Source organism: Larus michahellis, chromosome Z (genome assembly GCF_964199755.1).
Source record: "Larus michahellis chromosome Z, bLarMic1.1, whole genome shotgun sequence".
In the NCBI taxonomy this organism is placed as follows: domain Eukaryota; kingdom Metazoa; phylum Chordata; class Aves; order Charadriiformes; family Laridae; genus Larus; species Larus michahellis.
In genome coordinates, this window is record NC_133930.1 from 79309518 (window position 1) to 79329385 (window position 19868).

At 40.8% G+C, this 19868-nt stretch overlaps 2 protein-coding genes across 3 annotated transcripts in view; one reads left to right on the top strand and one right to left on the bottom strand.

Moving 5' to 3' along the window:
• Positions 1-42: 42 nt before the first annotated feature.
• Positions 43-7062, top strand: ZCCHC9 (zinc finger CCHC-type containing 9). Its single transcript, XM_074570637.1, has 6 exons — positions 43-110; positions 372-736; positions 1861-2011; positions 2275-2367; positions 3462-3530; positions 5454-7062. The coding sequence occupies exons 2-6, from the start codon at positions 392-394 to the stop codon at positions 5567-5569; spliced, it is 774 nt and encodes a 257-aa protein (XP_074426738.1). The 5' UTR covers positions 43-110; positions 372-391; the 3' UTR covers positions 5570-7062.
• A 2920-nt stretch (positions 7063-9982) lies between these two features.
• ACOT12 (acyl-CoA thioesterase 12) overlaps positions 9983-19868 on the bottom strand; it is a 30103-nt gene continuing 20217 nt past the window's right edge. For both annotated transcript variants that reach the window (XM_074570370.1, XM_074570371.1), the window contains 5 exons: positions 18525-18608; positions 14121-14254; positions 12543-12671; positions 11520-11646; positions 9983-10681 (listed from right to left, as the gene is read on the bottom strand). In XM_074570370.1, coding sequence (XP_074426471.1) covers positions 10547-10681; positions 11520-11646; positions 12543-12671; positions 14121-14254; positions 18525-18608 — 609 coding nt within the window. In that variant the 3' untranslated portion in view covers positions 9983-10546. The remainder of the gene's footprint in view (positions 10682-11519; positions 11647-12542; positions 12672-14120; positions 14255-18524; positions 18609-19868) is intronic.

Below are 19868 nucleotides of genomic sequence, written 5' to 3' on the forward strand. Positions count from 1 at the left end.
GCAGGAAGTGACGTCACGCCGGGTACTCTGCGGACCGGCGGCCCCGGGGACTCGGCTCCGCTTCCGGTCTCCGGGCGGGACGGGCCGCCCTGTCAGAGCGGCCGACTCGGGTGAGCGGTGCTTCCGCGTCCGCGCCGGGCCAGGCCCCTCCGCCGCCGGTTGCCGTGGCCCCTCTCGGGACGGGCGGCGTGGTCCGCTAAGCCGCCTTGGCAGCGCCGCCGCCCTGCGAGGCGGGGGGCGGTTGTCGCCTCATGAGTGAAAGGGTGGCGGGGCTCGTCATGCCTGGCTGAGGGGACGGTGTTGTGTGTGGTGGTCCCTGGGGGGCGTCGGGGTGTGCGGGTCCCCGCCTTCACTGCCGTGTCTCTGTGCAGGAGCCGCTGCCGGCCCCGCCATGACCCGGTGGGCTCGGCGAAATGGCCCTCCCGGAGAGAAGGCGCTGGAGGCCACCCCGTGGGAGGAGATGGCGAACGGCCCCGAGGGGCGGGGGGGCCGGGCCGGACCGCTCTCCCTGAAGAAGGAGCAAGAGAAGAGGAAGAAGAAGAACAAGAAGAAGAAGGAGTACCTGAACGAAGACGTTAACGGGTTCGCGGCCTACCTGGAAGAAAGCTCCCGGGGTGGAAAGGTGGCCGAGGCAGACAGTGCTGAGTTGGAGAAGGACGTAGCAATAGCCTTGAAGAAGGACAAGCGGCGGGAGGATAGGAGGCTGAAGAGGCAAGAAATGAAGAAAAATGCCATGGTGAGTTTTGCCTTGAATGGTGGGTGTTTGCCTGTCCATGGCAGCTTGTTAAAAACTTCTGAAAGGCTCTGTGTGGAATATGCAGATTCCTTATTCTCCGCTGATCTTGCCAGGAGGTGGTTCAGTGAGGAGGCAGAGCGCCTTGCCTCCTATAGGCATAGCACATGCCAAGTGACATTTCAAGTTAATAAAGTGAACTTAAGTATCTCAACTTGAGAACAAACACGGAGTTTCAGCTTAACTCTTAGACTTTAGTGTGACGCTCTCGTTGAACACTGTTCTTGCTACCCTTTGTCGAATTCCCAGCCCCTCTTGTCTCCCGGGTGAAACTAATTCAGTGCATCTCTGTAGGTAATTCATCAGTACAATATTCCTGCTGTTTTGGGGCCTTTTTCTGCATTATTTTCTGCTTGACAATTGGAGTGAGACTGTCTGAAAGCAGTTATCTCAGCACAAATTTATGCATTCAGTATAAACTTAAGCTGAATGTAATCTAGGAACACAGTAAAGAGAGCCTATATCTTTTGTGAGATACCAGAGTTCTTCATGAGTAAATTGTAGGACAGTGGCAACATTGCTTATATTTACTTTAGCACTTAGTTGCACTTAAAGAGTTTGAGGAACTGTGCTGTAGTCAAAATCGCCTACCATCATTCATCCATGGCACTCAGTTGTCAATAAGTGAATGGTGGTGTTGGTGAAAGAAGAGTACCCATAATAATGTGGTGTAATGACATATACTACTGACAGTTATTTTGTGACAGGATACAATGTCTCTTTTGTCTAGTTGTTTTTCCCTGAGGAGAAAATCCCTTGATTTGTTTGCCTTCTAAAAATCCAGAAGGCCTTACTAGACTGGGATTTTCAGGTCTTTGAGTGCCGTTCACAGATCTTGTCTCTCTATGTTAGAGTAGCCTTAAATCTTAACACTAGAGAGATGTACACAATAGTACCCTGAAGGTTTCAGCCAAGAGAAGTAGTGGTCTTGTAAAAGTCCACTGGCTATAGGTGATAATCAGATAATAGAAATAAGTGAATTCTTTCATAATGCCACCTGTAAGGGCTGTGTTTTGCTACGTGAACTGTCTGTGAAAATGCATATAACTTAATTTTTATTTTCAAAGGTATGTTTCCACTGTAGAGAACCTGGCCATGGTGTTGCTGATTGTCCTGCAGTACTTGAAAGTCAAGATATGGGTACAGGAATCTGTTACCGCTGTGGATCCACAGAACATGACATCAGCAAATGCAAAGCAAAAGTAGATCCAGCTGTTGGTACGTCTCAGAAATTTTTGTATTTTTCAAAGTGCTTTGGTCTGAGTTTTCTAACTACTGAAATATGAGCTTTGTGGTTCATATATATTTGTGTTTAATATATTTAAAGGAATAAAATATTATAACAATGAACTTAACAGTGCAAGAGCATAGTGTTTACAGTAAAATAGTATAGTATATATTGTAATTATAATGTGTTCAGAGTTGTCTGTGACTTTGTAAAGTTTTTTAGTGTGGATCATAAATTGTATGGGTTTTTGCAGGGGCATTTCCATATGCAAAATGTTTCATCTGTGGTGAGATGGGGCATCTGTCAAGGTCATGTCCAGATAATCCCAAAGGATTGTATGCCGAAGGTGAGTGTACAAATTTACTAAAACCAAAACACATTTTTCATATTTGCCTGATGCAGAACAAAGTAACATTGTAAGTGAATGAGGATCCAACTAAAAGGAATTTCTCAGTATCTTTAACTCTTGGTAAAGCAGATAAATTCTGGAAAATTTAGTGTTAATATTGATTACCTAGGGATTTCTGTTTTAATTGTTTAACATCAAGCTTACAGTGAGCTGCAAAGTATGAAAACTTGCTTGTCCTTGCAATTTCAAGAGCTGCACAAAGAAACAAAATCATAATAGGCTGTATGTACGTAGTCAGTGGGTATTTCAATGTATATATACCGAAGTATGTGGTAAAAATGTATTCTCATACTATACCTTAAGACTCTGGGACGTGTTCACACAGAACAAGGACCGTGACTAGAAACGGACATCTTCGGCTTTAATGAAAAACGTGAGCTAAGTTTGAAGATTTCACTCAGATTCTGGTCTGCCTGATTTCGCTGTTGGCACTAACAAATAACATTCTGTGTTCCAGTGTCTCCCAGTAGAAACTTGAGGCCTGGCAAACTCAAAAGTGTGATCTTACATCACAGTTAAATTGTAAGAAAAATCACATCCACTTTCAATGTTCGGATTATGAGGGGAATTTATATTTCATATCTCAGTACCTGCAGTTGGATTACCGGGCTCTCGGGAGTTTCTGTTAATTTCAAAAGTTCCTTTGAGTATGAATTTCAGAAGAATTCAGCTTGTTTCTCAATAGAGAGCTTCCAACAAATCAGAAATATTCAGTATGTGGTGACTGAAATTTGTAGTATGTGATGCTTTACAGAGCAGTGTGATTACAAACAGCCCTGTCTGTTGGAGACACAGAGGAAGCTGTGTTTGCAGGCTTCCAAAACTGGCTGCATATCTGCTCCAAGATGTTGTATTATTGTGCCTAGGCATGCAGACCTCTCCAAAGGGAAATTTCTTTATCTTTTGTACAGGTTGTCACTACAGAAAAGTAGAACAAGATTTTTCCAATATCCAAAAGAGCAAAACAGTGCAGGGGGGTTGTTGTGGTTTGGTTTTTTTCCCAGATGAGTAACAACTTTCTGTCTTAACAGGTGGCTGCTGCAAACTTTGTGGCTCTGTGGAGCATTTCAGAAAAGACTGTCCGGAAAAACAGAACGCAGGTGAGATGCAGGAGAGTGCATAGAGCGGAGTTTGATGGCAGAGCTGAGTAATGTTTATTTACTGCTTTGCCTGGCTTTGGTCACAAAGAAAGAGTTTGAGAAAAGATCTTGCAAATAGCAGAGATGATCTTCCTTTGGGAATAAGTGCTTTTATTGAGGGGTATGTGGAGGAGGCATTAAGTTGCGATGTAAAACTTGAACTTTCAGTTAAAAAAAATAATCTAGCTTGTTGGTTTCTGAAGATAATATGAACTAACGTGTATTTGTTAGCCAGTATTCATGCTGCTCTTCACAACTTTAGCAGCTGTAGAACAAGATGATGACGATTTCTGTGTGAAGTGGTGGAACTGAATATAATGTCAGTTGCAGAATGGTAGTACCGGCAGCCTGTAAAAGCTGAGTGTACAGGCAACTGTTCGAGTCATTCAAGACAGGAGGGAATGAGGAGACAGGAGATCTGTCCAGCTAGATTCACCATCTAGTAAGCTGCCTTCAGTTACCTGTGTGGGTGGAAAAATTACATTATATACAAAAAAAAGTGCTAAGGAAGGCAAAAGCATCAAACAAGGGTTTGAAGAATGATGCTGTTACTGAAGTTGTGACACATTTGTGTGTTTTCCTACTTCATTTGTATGGCTTATTGAACTTTTGGGTTAATAATATGCCATAAATTGTTGAGGAATTTGTGTAAGAAATATTTATGGAAGCGATAGAAGCCTATGTTTTAGCCGCTTTCTTTATCTGATCCTGTACATATGATATTGTTGCATGCAAGGCCATATGTAAGACTGTAGATGTATGCTGCTCTGCTAGTTTAGAACAAGTGAGATTAACAGGTGTGACAGAAGTTTCTGGTATGAAAAGACTCAGCAGCCATATCAGACTGTTGGGCAGTGCCCGTTCAGACGACTGCTGAGTTGAAAGCCTGTAACATAGCCCTTGTTGGATTTCTGCATGCCACATTTATGGCAAACGACCTTTGTGTGGTCAACACTTTCTGTAAGTCAAAAACCTGTACAGATGCAGTAGGAGAAAAGAAACGTTTGTAGGGAACGGCATTGCTCAAAGGTGTTCCCAGGGTTGTTAGTGCTGTCCAGCACAAGCCTTCCTGCTCTCTGGCAGTAGGGCTCTAAATTTCATGTGAAGTGAAACTGGCATTTTTTCCTCCCTTTTTTTTGAGAGGTTTTATGTCCATAATGAAGACTGACAGTGCTGTTTAATTTCCCAAGGGACCTCTTAGTCCTTACGCTGATGTTTCAAAACTAGTACTGCTGGTTAAAAATAGTTGAATTAATTGGAACTGTGACACCATTGCTAAGAATTCTAATATTTTTTTGAAATCAGTTTGCATCATGCAAAGTACCTCTAGATTGACTACAGGAAGATAGCTGATAGCTGGCAAAGCAGTGTGGGCACTACAGTTTGTCATTTCTTCAGGTGGGATTATTTGGCCTGCTTTAATACATAGAAGTTAATCCAAGTAAACATTGATTTATCCATGGGATTTTCTTGGTATAATTTAATTTGTTGCTCTCCAAATTAGGTTGTCACTTGGAAAAGAAATACAGGTTGGTTAGTGGTGTTTTCTATAGGAAAGGGGTGTTACTTGGTCTACGTAGTATTTAAACAGCAAAAAGATGGCACTGATTATATGTAGGGACATGAATTGAGAAATGTAAATTTTTCTCTGTTGTGCCTCCTCAAGTTTATTTTTTGGCTGACATACTCTAAAATCTTCATCATAAGTGTTATTAGGACTAAAAAAGTTGTGTAAAGAGGGTTGGCTTCAGAGCTACAACTACACTGATGGATCTTTGGTGATCCAGTGACAGGCCCTTGCAGGCCAAATCTTCCTCAAATGTCAAAGTTCGGTATACTGGTAGTGCTTTGCCTTTCCATGATCTCTTGTCTCTCACTCTACAGATCAGGTTACGGTTGGGCGATGGGCCAGTGGAATGAGCGCAGATTATGAAGAAATTACGGAAACACCAAAGCTGCAAAAACCAAAAGTGAAAGTACCCAAAGTCGTTACTTTTTGAAGGCCTCTTGGCTCTAAACTACAGTTAGCCTGTGCTGCTTCACTCCAGAGTCAGGACTGCACAGCGTGGACTGCTGGTTCCAGAAAATCAAGCGGACTGTTGCAGCTAAATTATTATTTTTTTTGTACTCTCCATTTTTCCAGTTTGCCTCCCAGGCTCACCTAGCTTACCGGAAAGCTGCAAACAACAGAAATGCAGCCAACTGGGTATTTTATTTTTGTATATCTCTGCTGTAATAAAGCCTTCCCTCTGATTCACATTCCTTCTCACTACCAGCTTGCTGGAGAGGAGAATTGGCTGCTTCTTGTAATGGGGATCTGGTTCCAGTAACCAAACAGGGTATGTGTGTTTTATCACAGACGTCTGTGACCACTGGATTTTGGTGGTCAGTACTGTTACCTTAGGAGTGCTGTTTTTACTTATTGGAGATAAACACAGTCATACTGGTCTTATTAAAAGCATTTCTCTATTTCTCTGAAAGGCACTGTGGGTATTTTCTGAAGACTCTTGTTGGGTTCTGGTTTGGTTTTGCCCTTCTCTTTTTAGAAAGAATGATTTCTTGCCCTGTATGTGCAAGCTTTGAGCAGTCTTTTAGTGAAGTTATCAGGTAAACGCTACAGCCTGTAGAGCTTGGGGTGCAATTACCACTACTCAGCTAAATATGTACATGCATTAACCCTATTGTTTATGCATGTTGGATTGTTTGAGTATTTGTTCACTAATAGAAACAGAATCATGCCCTTCCTCTGATATCTGTGGTGAAACATACCTGAAAAAGAATTGGAGGGCAAGTGAGCAGCTTGATTAGTTTCTTTACTTTTTTCAAGGAAAGTGCTCAAAAAATCTCTGGTGTTTCTGTCCCTTGGTATGTTGGGAGTAAACTTTGGTTTGTATTACACACGCCTGCTTAATGGCAGATTTATTTATTTATTTTTAAATGGAGACTGCAGCCTTGGAGAATCTGACACATATTAAAAATAAGTTACAAACTTATGGAGTTCCTGCAGTAGCTCAGGAATGGAGTAACTCCAGGGTCTCTGTGCCGTGCCCCACTGTGCAGGGCGGGCAGGCACCCACCACCCCAGGCGTCTTGGTCTCAACTGCAGCTCTGGTGGCCATTGGATAAATGCGGTACTTTCCTGTGCCTAAAATCTGAAATGTGCCTTCTAGAAACTTCAGCTTGTGTTGTACAGTAATGAGCAACAGTCCTTGGGGGAGAGCTACACCGTGGTAAAGCTAGGGCTTCTAAAGAATTAATTTACCTTTTTAATAAATGTCTTAATGGTACATAGACCGCCTTGGTGAGAATACCAGAGAGCAAACTTGAGCTCAGGACCAGGTTTTGAGGTGCTTAGGACCTGCCACTGAAACCACGGGTTGGGAACGTACTTTTCTTACAGAAAAAAAACCCAAATACAGGAATTTAATGGTGTGGGTGTATTTTATATTTGTACATGTTAATTATTTTTAATAAAATGCTGCTAAAGAATACAGTAGTTAGAGCTCTTATTTTAGGTTTCTTGATTCTGCTCTGGATACAAAGGCACATGAGGGTGACTAAGATAGGGCGTGTATGTTCGGTTTCTAATAATCAGAGCACACATTTAAATGGGGAAGAGGACTGGATGTGCATGAAATCAAGGATTAATTACAGAGTTTTAATTAACTATTGGATTAAAGCTTAAAGCAGCATCGCTTCAATGTCTACATTTTGCAACAGACATTTATCCCAGCTTAAAAAGTGTTTCCGTTTCTATTGTATGAATATCATTTAAAAAGCTTATTTTTAGATCATTTCCTGTCTTTAAAACTCCTTGGTACTGTAACATGTTTTTTTACCTATAGGAACTTGAAGCCTTGCACCTTGACTTTCTCAGTGGTGCCAGTACTGCCCCGATAAGGGGTTGGTCTCCAAGTTGTGTTTTCAGCGCGCAGCCTCTCTTCTCATGAGGAAGCGGCTGCTGCGTCCCTGTGGTTCTCAGCAGGACGTGGGCACCCAGCTGTGCTAGCGCGAGCTGCGCCAAAGCATCCCCTTGGCAGGCTGCGAAGTTAATGTGGTGTACGACACATAACTAACTTGTCGAAAAGAAAATTCACTGTTCCCTTCCCAGAGCTGGTCACTGCCACTTCTGCTTGGCAAAAGGGACCGTTTAAAAAGGATGGCTGAGACGACAATTGTCGCAAAAGAAATCCCACAAGCGTGGATTAACCGTTGCTCTTGAAATGGTGGAGCACAAGCAGGGCATGCTAGTATCTGGCTTGCCCACCTTCTGAGCCCAGCCTTCTCTTCAGCCCTGTGATGCAGTCCTCGTAGTGCTCGTCTGGAGGTCAGTGAGCCTAACAGCCATCACTGGTTGAAGACAACCTTGAATTTCATTCCTCATGCTTTGATCCCTTTTGCACTACAGAAGCACGTGTTGGGCTCCTGCACCTGACTAGTGCCCTGTTGTTGTTCTGGACTTGTTCAGACTTAGAAAATCCCCGGGTATGGTCTCTGCAGGAATTTCAGTATAAAGGCAGCAGCTGTTTTCAGATAATCACATGTACTTGCTTGCATGGGACTGGAAGCATGTCCATCTCCTTGTCCTCCACCACCTTGCCTCAGTGACTGCTAAGGAAAATGAGGCACTGTGCTCTAAAACAGCTGCACAGGTTAGCAACTGTCAGTAACTCAGACAAAACTACTTAAATGCAGCCACTAATCTCTTCAGGTGATTTCACAAAGGTACATGTAGTTACAGAAAGCTATTTGAAAAGCAACTGTAAAAGGTGCTGCATGTAAAGATGCATTGTACCCACTAATAAATTGAAAAGTTAGGCAAATAATTAAGAGGTTAAGCACAGTTTCTTCTGCCAGAACCCTGAATCTCCTTGTCTTAGCAGTTGCACAGAGGTTGGTAAAATACAAGCCTTGGTCTATGTCAAAAAGACACAACCCCAAAGATGTGTGGCTGCATCTGGAACGCGGCCCAGCTTCGCACTGCAGTGGCCAAGGTCTCAGAGTTGGGGGCAGAGGGCAGAACCTCTTGTGGAGGCATGAGCATGGCAGAACACTACTATTTAAGAAATGCCAAATGCTGTGCTCGAGATAGACCCTGTGGTAGCCTCACAGCTGAGTTCAGTGTCTCTAAAGGCAAATTATAAACTGAGCTGCCTAAGAAGCCACTCAGGCAGCTGATAAATGCTTGGTGGAAGGCAGAGTTTGATGTGTCACGCGTGTATTTGGAGATGAACGTTAGGTGTCTCTGTTCACTAAAAACTGGGACAACAGAGACTCACCTGCCCACTCAATAGTCTGCCATCATCTGTGCACGGTGAGTGTGAGCAGGGCCTGGAAAGCTGAACTCCTGGAGGAGGCATGTGGTGCCTTGGTGCTTTTCACACTCTGGAGGGGGCTGTCCTGAGGCTGCTGTCCTCACTCACTAGACTGAGGGATTGTACGCTACCCATGTGTAAATAGTCCCTCTCCAGCTTTCCTGTAGGCCCCCTACAGATACTGGAAGGGGCTATAAGGTCTACCCGTAGCCTTCTCTTCTCCAGGCTAAACAACCCCAAGTCTCTCAGCCTGTCCTCACAGGAGAGGTGCTCCAGCTCTCTGAGCATCTTCGTGGCCTCCTCTGGACTCACTCCAACAGGTCCATGTCCTTCTTGTGCTGAGGACTCCAAGCTGGATGCAGTATTAGTAGTGCAAAGGTGTTGTATGGCATACAGCGGCCAGCCCTTGTGAGGCACAGAAGACAGCAGCTGATTTCACTAGTGCTTTGTTCACTGCACAGCTGTACCCAAGCTAAAGCAGTGTTGTTGAGAGGCCAAGTGACTCACAGTGCTAGTGTACCCAGAGGGCTTCCAGGACTGCAGTTGGTGGCTCTTCTGCTGCACTTGGTAGACATGCGATACACAAAATGTGCAGGCAGGCTGTAACCTATAAATCACTGATGCAAGCTTTGATTTTGTTAAATTGAAGATATATTTTCTTAAGTGGGAATGGGACCAGACCCCTAGAGCTCTTGCTCTTCCAATTATGAGACTACAGTAAGATAAAAGAGCACCACTACACGCTCTGATTCTCTCTCTTAACACTCCCACATTCATGTTACGATCTAGCTGCTGCTGATCGTTTTTTTTGAACAAGGCTCTTTTGAGCAAAAATAAGAGCAGAAAACAAAGTAGACGCACCACAATAAAACCTCTGAAACCATTCTCCCTTTTCATCGGTGAGAGAATGTGTCGAAGAGTCTCGCTGTTCTGCATTTGTGCAAGGCTAGCACAACAGTCTTGCATAGAACTTGCCAGCCGGAGGTCATGGCACTGCTGTAAGAGGCCAACAGCCCCCATCATCACTACAAAGCAGTCTTTCTGGAACAATGTCTGAAGCCATTCCACAGATACTGTAATAAAAGTTACCATGAATTTGTAACCTCAGAAACAATAATTTATTGGAAGTCACAGATAAACAACAAATATTAACAGATAAAGTGCAAACATTAGCAAACACTATATTACATAGGGTGTAATCTATATATAATGGGTGTGCAAGAACCTGGACAACCAGGTCAGAGCACTGGATAAGCTACTTAGAAGCATCACGTCTCTGCAACTTAGACAGTGTGGTATTTACTGATTTAAAACTGGCTGGATGCCATATCACTTTCAATATAACATTAAAATAGTGAAATAGTCTCATGAGCTACAGTTCTACTGGACCAAGTTCTGCCTCCATTTATATAAAATTCATGAATGCAATCAAGAGCGGAACCTGTCCCTTAATCTTTTTAAAATTAAAAATTCAATTTAGTGCCTAAAGCCTAATCTTAATTTGATAGAAAATGCTTGTAGTAGATATTCTCAGGCTCAAACCCAATATTGGCTACATGATTCCAAGTAACTAACCTGTAGAAAAATGATCAACACACATGCAGAAATTTAAACCAGTACTGCTTGATAATCTAGAGTCTCTTCAGAAACCCATTTTCAACTTCAGTACTTGCTGTCTTTCAGCTCCAAGAACTTTACACATTCCAAAGCAGTGTCTTCAATGGATTTTGATGAGCCAGTAAGATTTGCAGCTAAGTAAGGCATAACACCTGATGTCACTTGATTGAAGTAACACACCTGTTTAAACAAAAATAAATTGAACAAAAAAACCTATGGATTGCAACAGTTAGTCATTTTTTGCAGAGCCTAGATGAGTATCAAAGTTTTTATGGATATGAATAGAAACACATAGCGCATCTGAAACTGAAGGCAATAACTGCAAAAAGAGCATGCATTTTTTACAGTACTTCAGTGATCTCAGCATCCTCACTATGGCCAGGTCTTCAAGCATCTGTAGGTAAATGTACACAGCAGCGCAGCAAGAAACGTTACGTGTAACCAGTTAAATATACGTGCTTTATGAACAAAGTGGTTCCCCGGAAAAGAATGCCAGCCACTGGGAGTTGCTGAGTGTTTTCAGAAATGTATTTTCTTAAATGAAAAAGTCACAGTCTTCCATGTAAAAGAACAAAAGAGGAACATTGTCATTGGCGCAGAGATAGGATTCAGACTGCATAATTTCTGACATATAAAAGTTAAAATTAAGTGTTTAATCTGAAATAATTCCTTGGACATCCTCTGTAGTCAGTGAAGGGAAATGGACACCACCACTTTAATGTACACCTTCTAGAAGCGTATTTTAGGAATGAATGAATGACTCTCTGGAGGTGCCTGGCCATCTCTAGTGCTTACTTTAGATTTCATTCCTAACATTCAGATTGGCCGAAGTTGGGCAAAACAGATTCCACTTTGTGGAATAAAGAATGTCTTAATAACCACACTGAACTCTGGAGAACTGACTCATTCTTTTGTTATATTGCTGTTACTGTTCCAGACTATCAGCTCAAATTAGATTATATGCACGTGTAATGCTACAGGAAAGGAGACACAGCTGAGGTCTGCAGAGGCTACTCACCGTACAGGAGCTGTTGCTGTCAGTGTAGATCTGGAATCCAGCACAAAGGATTTTACTTCTGCAGTATTCTGGAGAAGGTGGCATAGACGTAAGGGTAACTGACTTTGCAGCTACTATGTAGGGTTCACTGCATGGCAAGGGGAAGAATCAAACACTTCTTCAACAAGATGTTAAAAAATATACATGTAAATGACTGCAGCTATACCAAAGATATCAATTTCATATGAAGACAAACAAGCTTCTGTATGTTTAAAGATATACGTTAAAGGATTCAGACTAAAGACTCTTCGAGTCTCATTAAGGCTTTGTCACAGACTCCAACTCCACTCCAAGCAAGCACGGTACAGAATGCTGCCTTTTAGAAGTAATGTTAACATGAAGAATTACTGAAAAGAAATTAAGAATAAAGAACGATAAGATACACCAAGTGGTCCCACTCATCCATGTTTCATTATCTAAGAGCAAAAAGAAATCTAATGAAAAAAAATAACGTTAAACTGATCAAGGGACTTTTAAAAACAAATCCAGCATCAAAATTTACAGATACAATAAACGTGTCACACGGAGGTTTCAAGGAAGGCCAAGCACTTCCTTGGATAAGAAAATCTCCAGAATTACATTAAATGGGATTATGAAGTCAATACAAACAAACAAACAGACAAAACTCCTAGTTATGTGCTTCAGTACACTGACAGGGCCTCTGGGACATGTTTTTTTCTGGCCTATTTTCCCTCATGATAAACGACTCCTGAAGAGTCACTGTCAAAGAAGCAATACTGGACTACACTACAAATCTGTGATGTTCTGAATTTACTTCATCGCACCTTCATGTTGCAAAACTAATCTGGTTGTGCACGCTCAGGTATCAACAACACATGTATTTTAAATTTTAAATCTAATCTAATTTCTTAGAAAACTAAAACATTATCTTTGTCACCCAATGACAGGTCCAGATAAAGGTCAACAGTAATCCAAACTGTGTCTCCAACGTGCTCACAGTTGAACTTGAAATTGCATACTCACCTTTGCTTACAGGGTTGCCTTTGAGACACAAGAATCACAAAGTCTCTGGGTTTACGGCCAGTCATGGGTGGAGACGTAATATAATATATTTTCTCATCTTCATTCACAGCCTGGAGGACTTCACAAGTTCTGCAAATACATTTAACACACACATGCAGACCCCGATGTATGCAATATCATCTCTTATAAAAAACACAGTACAAACACGTATTCCATCCTAACATTAAGCCTATGGTTTTCATGTGCAGGCAGCAAGGAACTGAGAGGAACAAAGAGTGAAAACTGTGGGTTTCTGCAACACCTCATCTGACATCACCTCTCTGTCCCACAAAATTGTTTAAAAGTTCTGCAAGGTGCAGGAGCAATGTCTTAAAAGCATGTCTTTTGCTTACTGTCAGTTCCTGTTTGGAATAACATTGGCTTGTGTGCCATAATACTTGCTGAATCACCAAACATTGTCCATCTGACACACCATAGGAAACACAGTCAGGAAACATTTGCAAAATTTTATTCAAAGTTGTGTTCTACTCTGTTCAGACAAGGACATCTGGGTAGGACACAATCTTTCACTGTCTTGGAAGTACTGATCACTATCTCCAATTTTTCACTACAAAAAATATATCAGTGTTTTCCTTTACACTGTCAGTAATTGATTTATTTAATTTCAGCTTCTACTGCCTCAGCAATAAGCACTGCTAAGCTGATATTCTATTTTGACCAGTCAATCAGGCTTTGTGGTAATCGTAAGAAACGTGAGATTTTGGCTGTAGATATGGAAAATCAACATAATATTTCTTCAGCTTTCATTTGTTACAAGCCATAAATTCAGCAGAGATTGTAAATTTTCAAATATCCCTAAGCTTCCACTTTGACCCTCTGATAAAAATCTTTCAGGATAGAATGACTAACTGAAAAAGCTTCTCCTTTAAGAGAATATTCACCAAATAAAATTAGTATCATATCAATTAAATTGTCTCCAGACATTATTCTACACCACAGAAGGTATAATTAAAAAAAAAAAACCAAAACCAAAACCCTTTTACAGCAATTCTGAAACAAACTCCAAATCCTACACACTTTATGTTATTTTTCTCAAAATGTGCATTTTGAAGATCCCCATTTCCTGATTTCTCACTTTGATCGTATGATTCAGCTGAGCATCAGTGTCCCAAACAACACAAACAGGGAGCCCACAGCTTTGCCTTGCTTCTTACAGAGAGCATGCACAATATATTGACCTCAAGTTATATGCAACCTACTCAAATTAACCCTTTCAACATAAATTTGTCTAGGCATGGAAATTTTTTCATTTTAGAACGGATAACCTCTGTCCCAGCTCTCTCTTTTGACAGTCCAGGGCAACCGTATTTTTAAATCAGACATAGGAGAAATTAAATTTTATTTTTAAGATAAAAAAACCCCAATCCATACTTTGACTAATGAATCTTTAATGTCAACTTCTTACAGCAATTCCTTATTAATTAGGTAGAAAAGTGTCAACATCTCAAAAAATATTTGTGTCAGAAAAGGTTAGTTGTCAGTGGATTCAACAATCTTAAAGAAAAGGTAAGTTCTTACAAGAAATGTTTGTCCCATTGTTGGCGGAGTGTGAAGTCAGACAAAAGGGAGAAAGCTAGATGTGATGGTATCTTCACTTGCATTTCTACTTTGAATGACAACACATCACCCTCCTCATGAGTCCATATTTTTATCTGAAAAGATTGAATAATATTAAAAACAAAGAATGATTACTATAAATATTTTAACACATAAATGTTACACATTTAGGTCTTAAGCAGATTTTCTCAGAAGTACATATGAAACTATATCTGACGGATGAAAGGCAGGCGAGTATTCAAGATTAGTTTTACATTAAAATACAGCACAATGTAAAATCAAATATACTGATAGCATAGTGGCATCACATTTTCAGGAATAAAAAACTATCCCTGGTTACTTAAAGCTTTGCAGAAATTTGAAACTACAGAGTAGAATCCATTGGATGTGACACTGGTGAGGAGGAGCAAGCTGGAGTGAGGCCATGCTGGATGAGAGGAGCACTCCTGCAGTATGTGTGAGACTTTATCAAAATAAGACAAACTAAGCAACTGCCCGTTCTGCCACCAGGATTTTGGAACGTATCCAGCAATCCTGCATATTGCAGCTTTGGAGAGCTTATCTAGAGACATCCAAAGGGGATCAGATTTTTTAAAATGCACTTTCCAAGCTTTGAGAGGGATGACTTTGGACAATATATGGACTGCCTCCTTGATCCAACTCTCCAACCTATGCAGTCCAGTAGTTTGTTTTTAATTAGTAGAGTTCAATCACTTCAGCTCCCATTGTCCATGCAAATCGGTCACACCATTGGCCTATGCTCCCTTCCCCTAAAATGACTTGACATTTCTCTTTCCAAAATATGTTCCTTTTTCTCCCCTATTCTTTACTGTGAAGCAGGGCATGCAGAGTTAAGAATGTGCTGAAAAATTATCTCAAGACACAGTTTTGCCATTCTTATCCCACACTTGCAGTATCTTGTCTTGATTATTTTGGGTCTATATCTAGTTGTAGGCCTGAACCCTAACACAAAGAATTCAAAAGGAATAACCTGCACATAACAATGTATACACAATCCTTGCAAAAGAAGTCCTTCCATAACCCCTGTATAATGGAAGAAGATGAGTACAAGTGAGTGCTTAGTGGACTTCATTGCCAAATTTTAACGTGATATGCTAATTTGCTTCTCAGATCCTAGAAAGTTTTAGCAGATTTTCATTTCCAAGTGATACAAAATTCATGAGTTTCATCATCTCGGTGGCTCTTTTTTGCTATATCAAAAATTAACAATTTTTGGCTTGCAGAGCATTTGTGCAGCAACACAGATTTTGTATGTTGTTGTATTTTCATGTTTTGGAACAGAAAAAAAAAAACAACATAAACCAGCAAGCATCTTGCTGAAGTGAAGTTTGGTGTAAAACAAAGGGCCCAGAAGCTTTAGAGACCAGCTACAGGATGCATGGATTCCTCTGAGGCATAGGGAAGAAATCACGTTGTCTTAGGAGTCTTCTAGACTTAAAAATCATGAAATGAAGTAGGAGGTGCAGCTGTTAAAACACCTCTCTGCTATGTGAACATTGTCAAGGCTAGATTACTTCTATCAGCCTACAGTCTTGTGGCTCTATGTCAAAGAGCTCACGGTGCCACTTTTCTACCTTAAAAAACTATCCATCAACTTTGGGTCATTCTAATCCCAGGGAAAACAGAACAAATCCTCTGCATATAAAGAAGAACAGGCTGCTTCACAAAACCTGCCTTCTAAAATATGTAATCCCAAAATACAGTTAAGTCTAATGTCTTTGACAGTCTCCCCACAGTTTGATTGCCTTTAAGCAGAGCACTGATCCTACAACCTGCTTCCTACTATTTGTTCTTCCTGCCTCTCCCCAAAAAGACATTTCATGGACACCGAAGAGATCTGGAGTGGAGATGTTGCCATGTGTGTCTATCAGAGAAGGTTAAGTAGTTGTTCTATGCCTACGCTGCTGAATACCCTAAATACAGGGATCAAGACCTGGTACATGAGTGCAGAGAACAGAAGACTGGTATGATGTGTGTTTGGTGGCCTGCACTGCCTAAGGGAAGATGTTCTGAGCTAGATACTATTTCCTAAGGGATAATTCCTTGTGCTCACATTTGCAAAAGTGACAAAAGTGAGCATGAAACAGTGATAAATGAGCCAAACTAGTATTTGCCAATGGTAAGTTTCATTAACTGGACCTGGCAGAAAGCCTTCTTTGGAGCTCCATCTATACCAGCATTTAGGGACTTCAGCACACACCTAAATTTAACTGGAGAAGTTGACCAGATAAAGTCCAAGATAGGTTTCACTCTTATTTTCTTTGCCAAAGAGCAAATAAAGAGCCAAAGAGCACCTCGTGGGTTAATTTATAGGTAAGCATACAGTCACGTATGTGCACAAGTGTGCCCTCTGCCTACTGTCCGCTGACACCCACACTTTGTCAGCAGTCTACCTTGTGCCTGCAAGTAGATGCTAAATAAGAAAGAAGACTTACTTACGGAATAAATGGTATACAACAATCATAAGTATGGTTTGCTGTCACTGTTCACTGCATACATCCTTCCAGAAAAAAAAAAAGTTAGTGTGCTACCTTGAAGCCCTGCCACTTCTTTAAGGAATATCTAATGATTGATAATGGCAGATTATGTAGAAATGTTCAGAACAATAGGCTACTCTCCACCCATTGACAGCATCAGTGTGATTTGCATCCTACATCCCGCCTGAGATTTTGCTGGATAGCTACTACAATTACACAGAACAGCAGCTAGAAAAAGCTACTCAAGATTTTCCACCAGAGAAGGCAGATCTTACTATCAACACTATTCTAAGATATCAAAAAAGTGGAGAAAGTTCCAGGCTCCAGTAATACTGGAAGGCACCTGGTGGCTTGCTGAGAGAGAGAAGTAACATCATGCTGTCTAAAACATCATCCAGAATGTGCATGGGTTTTGGGTTTTTGTATGAAGTCATTTCTTCACAACATTTGGTGCTGGTTCTATTACAGGTTTCAAGCATTTAGGGTTAAGAAAGAAACTGAGACTGTGGCAGTCTCAGTGGATGCAGAAAGGAAGTATCACGTGGATAATAATACAGTCTTAGCAGAGGCTTGAAAATAATGCTCAGTGTTTCAGTCTGATTGTTTAAGCTTGCTTTTTCCAGCATGAGTGCCATCATTTAACTGGCGTAACAGGGTTTACTGAAAGTCATTAACCACTGGAACAACCTACACGTGGAATTGGCATATTTGCCATCACTGGAAATCCTTAGGATTTATATATGCTCTTAGTCAAGTGGCTTATTGGCTAGATGCAAGATCAGTAACTGAAGTTTAATAGCCTGTGACATGCAGGAGGTCAGACTAAAAGACTTTAAGAGTCTTTTCTTTTTCCTGTCCCAAAACTTCTCTGAATCTACGCGATCTTAAAATAGTGTCACTAACCATATTTCAGAAAACAAACCTTAAGAGATGTCTCTCAATAGTTTGGAAAACATGCACTGTGACTAGGTTAAAACTGAGTTTCCCGGCTAAGTTATCTTGCTACTGGTTTTCTTAACAGCATCTTCCTATCCTAAAACTGGCTTACACAAGCTCCCTTACTGATTTTGAGTTTATAACACTGACTGATGAACAGAGAAGTACTTTGCTTTCAGGCTTTTGTAATTTTTTTAATAGAAAAAGGGCAGCAAGACAGACATCTGAAAGAAAAAACATCCATAGAAAGAGTCAAGTGGTCTTCTGAGAAGACCAAGACTGAAAAATACCATATATAAATTGCTGCCACCTGCTGACTGGCAGTGACCACTTGGAATTACCACAAGATAATACCTACTACTTAGAAACATCTCCCATGCTGCAAAGCTGGTAAAGGCAGCATATTACAGACTGTCATACACATTTTGCTTACCACAGTGACACCAGAAGCCCCACAGATTGTCAACAGCACTTCTTAAACAAAGATGTCCAAGTTTGGTGTTTTGCTGGAATCAAACAATATGGCCAAACAAAAACACAGAAGCAGGTCAGTTGTGGCAAAGAAAATGTCTTACAGAAGTGAGATATGGGTTTGTTTGTGTTTTTACATTCTCCTGTGTGTTGCTCAACAAGCCAAACCGATCAGTTGCTGACAAGCCTGCCTTTATGGCATTCCAAGTGCTATGCTCACCAATCATTCAGACCATCTTCAACTCCTCCATGGCACTGCCAGGTTGCACAGCTCTCTGGACAATCAGCATTTCAGGGAAACTCTGGGAGTTTTGGTTTTCAACCCTAGCCATAGTAAAACCAAACACTGCCAATCCAATGTATTTATTTACAAATGTAAAATGTTGCTTTTCTCCACCCACCTCTTGTGGTGAAACCTAACTAAAGTGACTATGTAACAATGCCACAATTATGCACTTACATCATCCAGTGTACTGGTTATCTCCCATCCTGGTTTTGCTGCTAGGTGTGTCAGTGCAGCTATATTGCTGTAACTCACATATGCCTGAAACATAAGATACATTTCTGAAAATGAAGGGATAAAGGTACATTTCACATTTCACATTGCAGAAATGAGATGCTCTTTTTCTATCTTTTTACCCCTCAATCGCAAACCAGTGTGTATTTTTCCCCTAAGTGTTTTCCTTCCAGAAAACACAGCCCAGTAGTTCCTGAATTAAATAGTTTCAATAGCTAGATTATGTGCTCACATGGCTGTTGGCAAAACAGCCCTAATTAAACAACAACAAAATACCACTTCAGGCTTCTCCAATTATAAAGCAGTGCAGAAAAACTGTGACCACCAGAGAGACAATACAGGTAACCTCTCAGGCTACTAAATTAATGGTTTTGTCCATCTTCCTCCAAAGTAATTAAAATCTATTAGAAAATTAACCTCTTCATTGCTATCACACTGTGGTCTATCTTGGCAATTGCTCTACACAGCAGGCTCAGAGCAGAGAAACTGCAAATACATCCATTATTTATGCTTGACTACAGTGGATGGAATTCTCATTTAACCACAGTATAAAGAGAATACAGCCTTAGAGTCTTTAATGACAAGTTTTAATTTAATATTAAATAAATCTTAAGTAAGCTATTTTTATCATTGTTTGCATATTTATGGTTGTTGTTTTACAGAAAAGAAATGCTACTTCAAACAGTGGAGGTGCCACTGTTAATGGCAAATCTCTTCGTGCATTACAATTCTCAACTATTTATTTTTTCATGTAGTGGAAAAATTCCCAGCAAAATTTCTGGGAGCTGCTGAGATCTTAAATGCAATGAAATTTTAACGGCAAAAATTTGACACTGAAACAACATTTAGGGTGTCTATAAACCCACTTAAATTCAGGTTCATCACTATTCATTTCACGACACAGGCCCATTCTATGGCCTAGCATGTCCAAGCCAAAAATATGTACCACTTGATACAGAGGATTTATGAATGAACGTTAAGTTTTCACCTCTCTTTCCCATAGAAACAAAATTTATGCTATTTCACTCTTCACGTCTGTTAGTATTGCCATGTCTCTCCCCCGACCTTTAGCATTTACTAATCGGTCTCCTCACAGCAATTTTTGAGGAAGTCAATGGCTGGATGCAGATAAAAAAAAACCCAAACCAATTCCTCTGCAGGAGAATTCAGCTTTTTTTTAAAAGCTGAGGACACTGGGATAGAAATCTGCAGGAGACCTTACAGCTCAGCTGCGTAAGGGACCACTTGTTAAAAAAGTCTATCTTAAAAGACAATTTTTATGTTTTG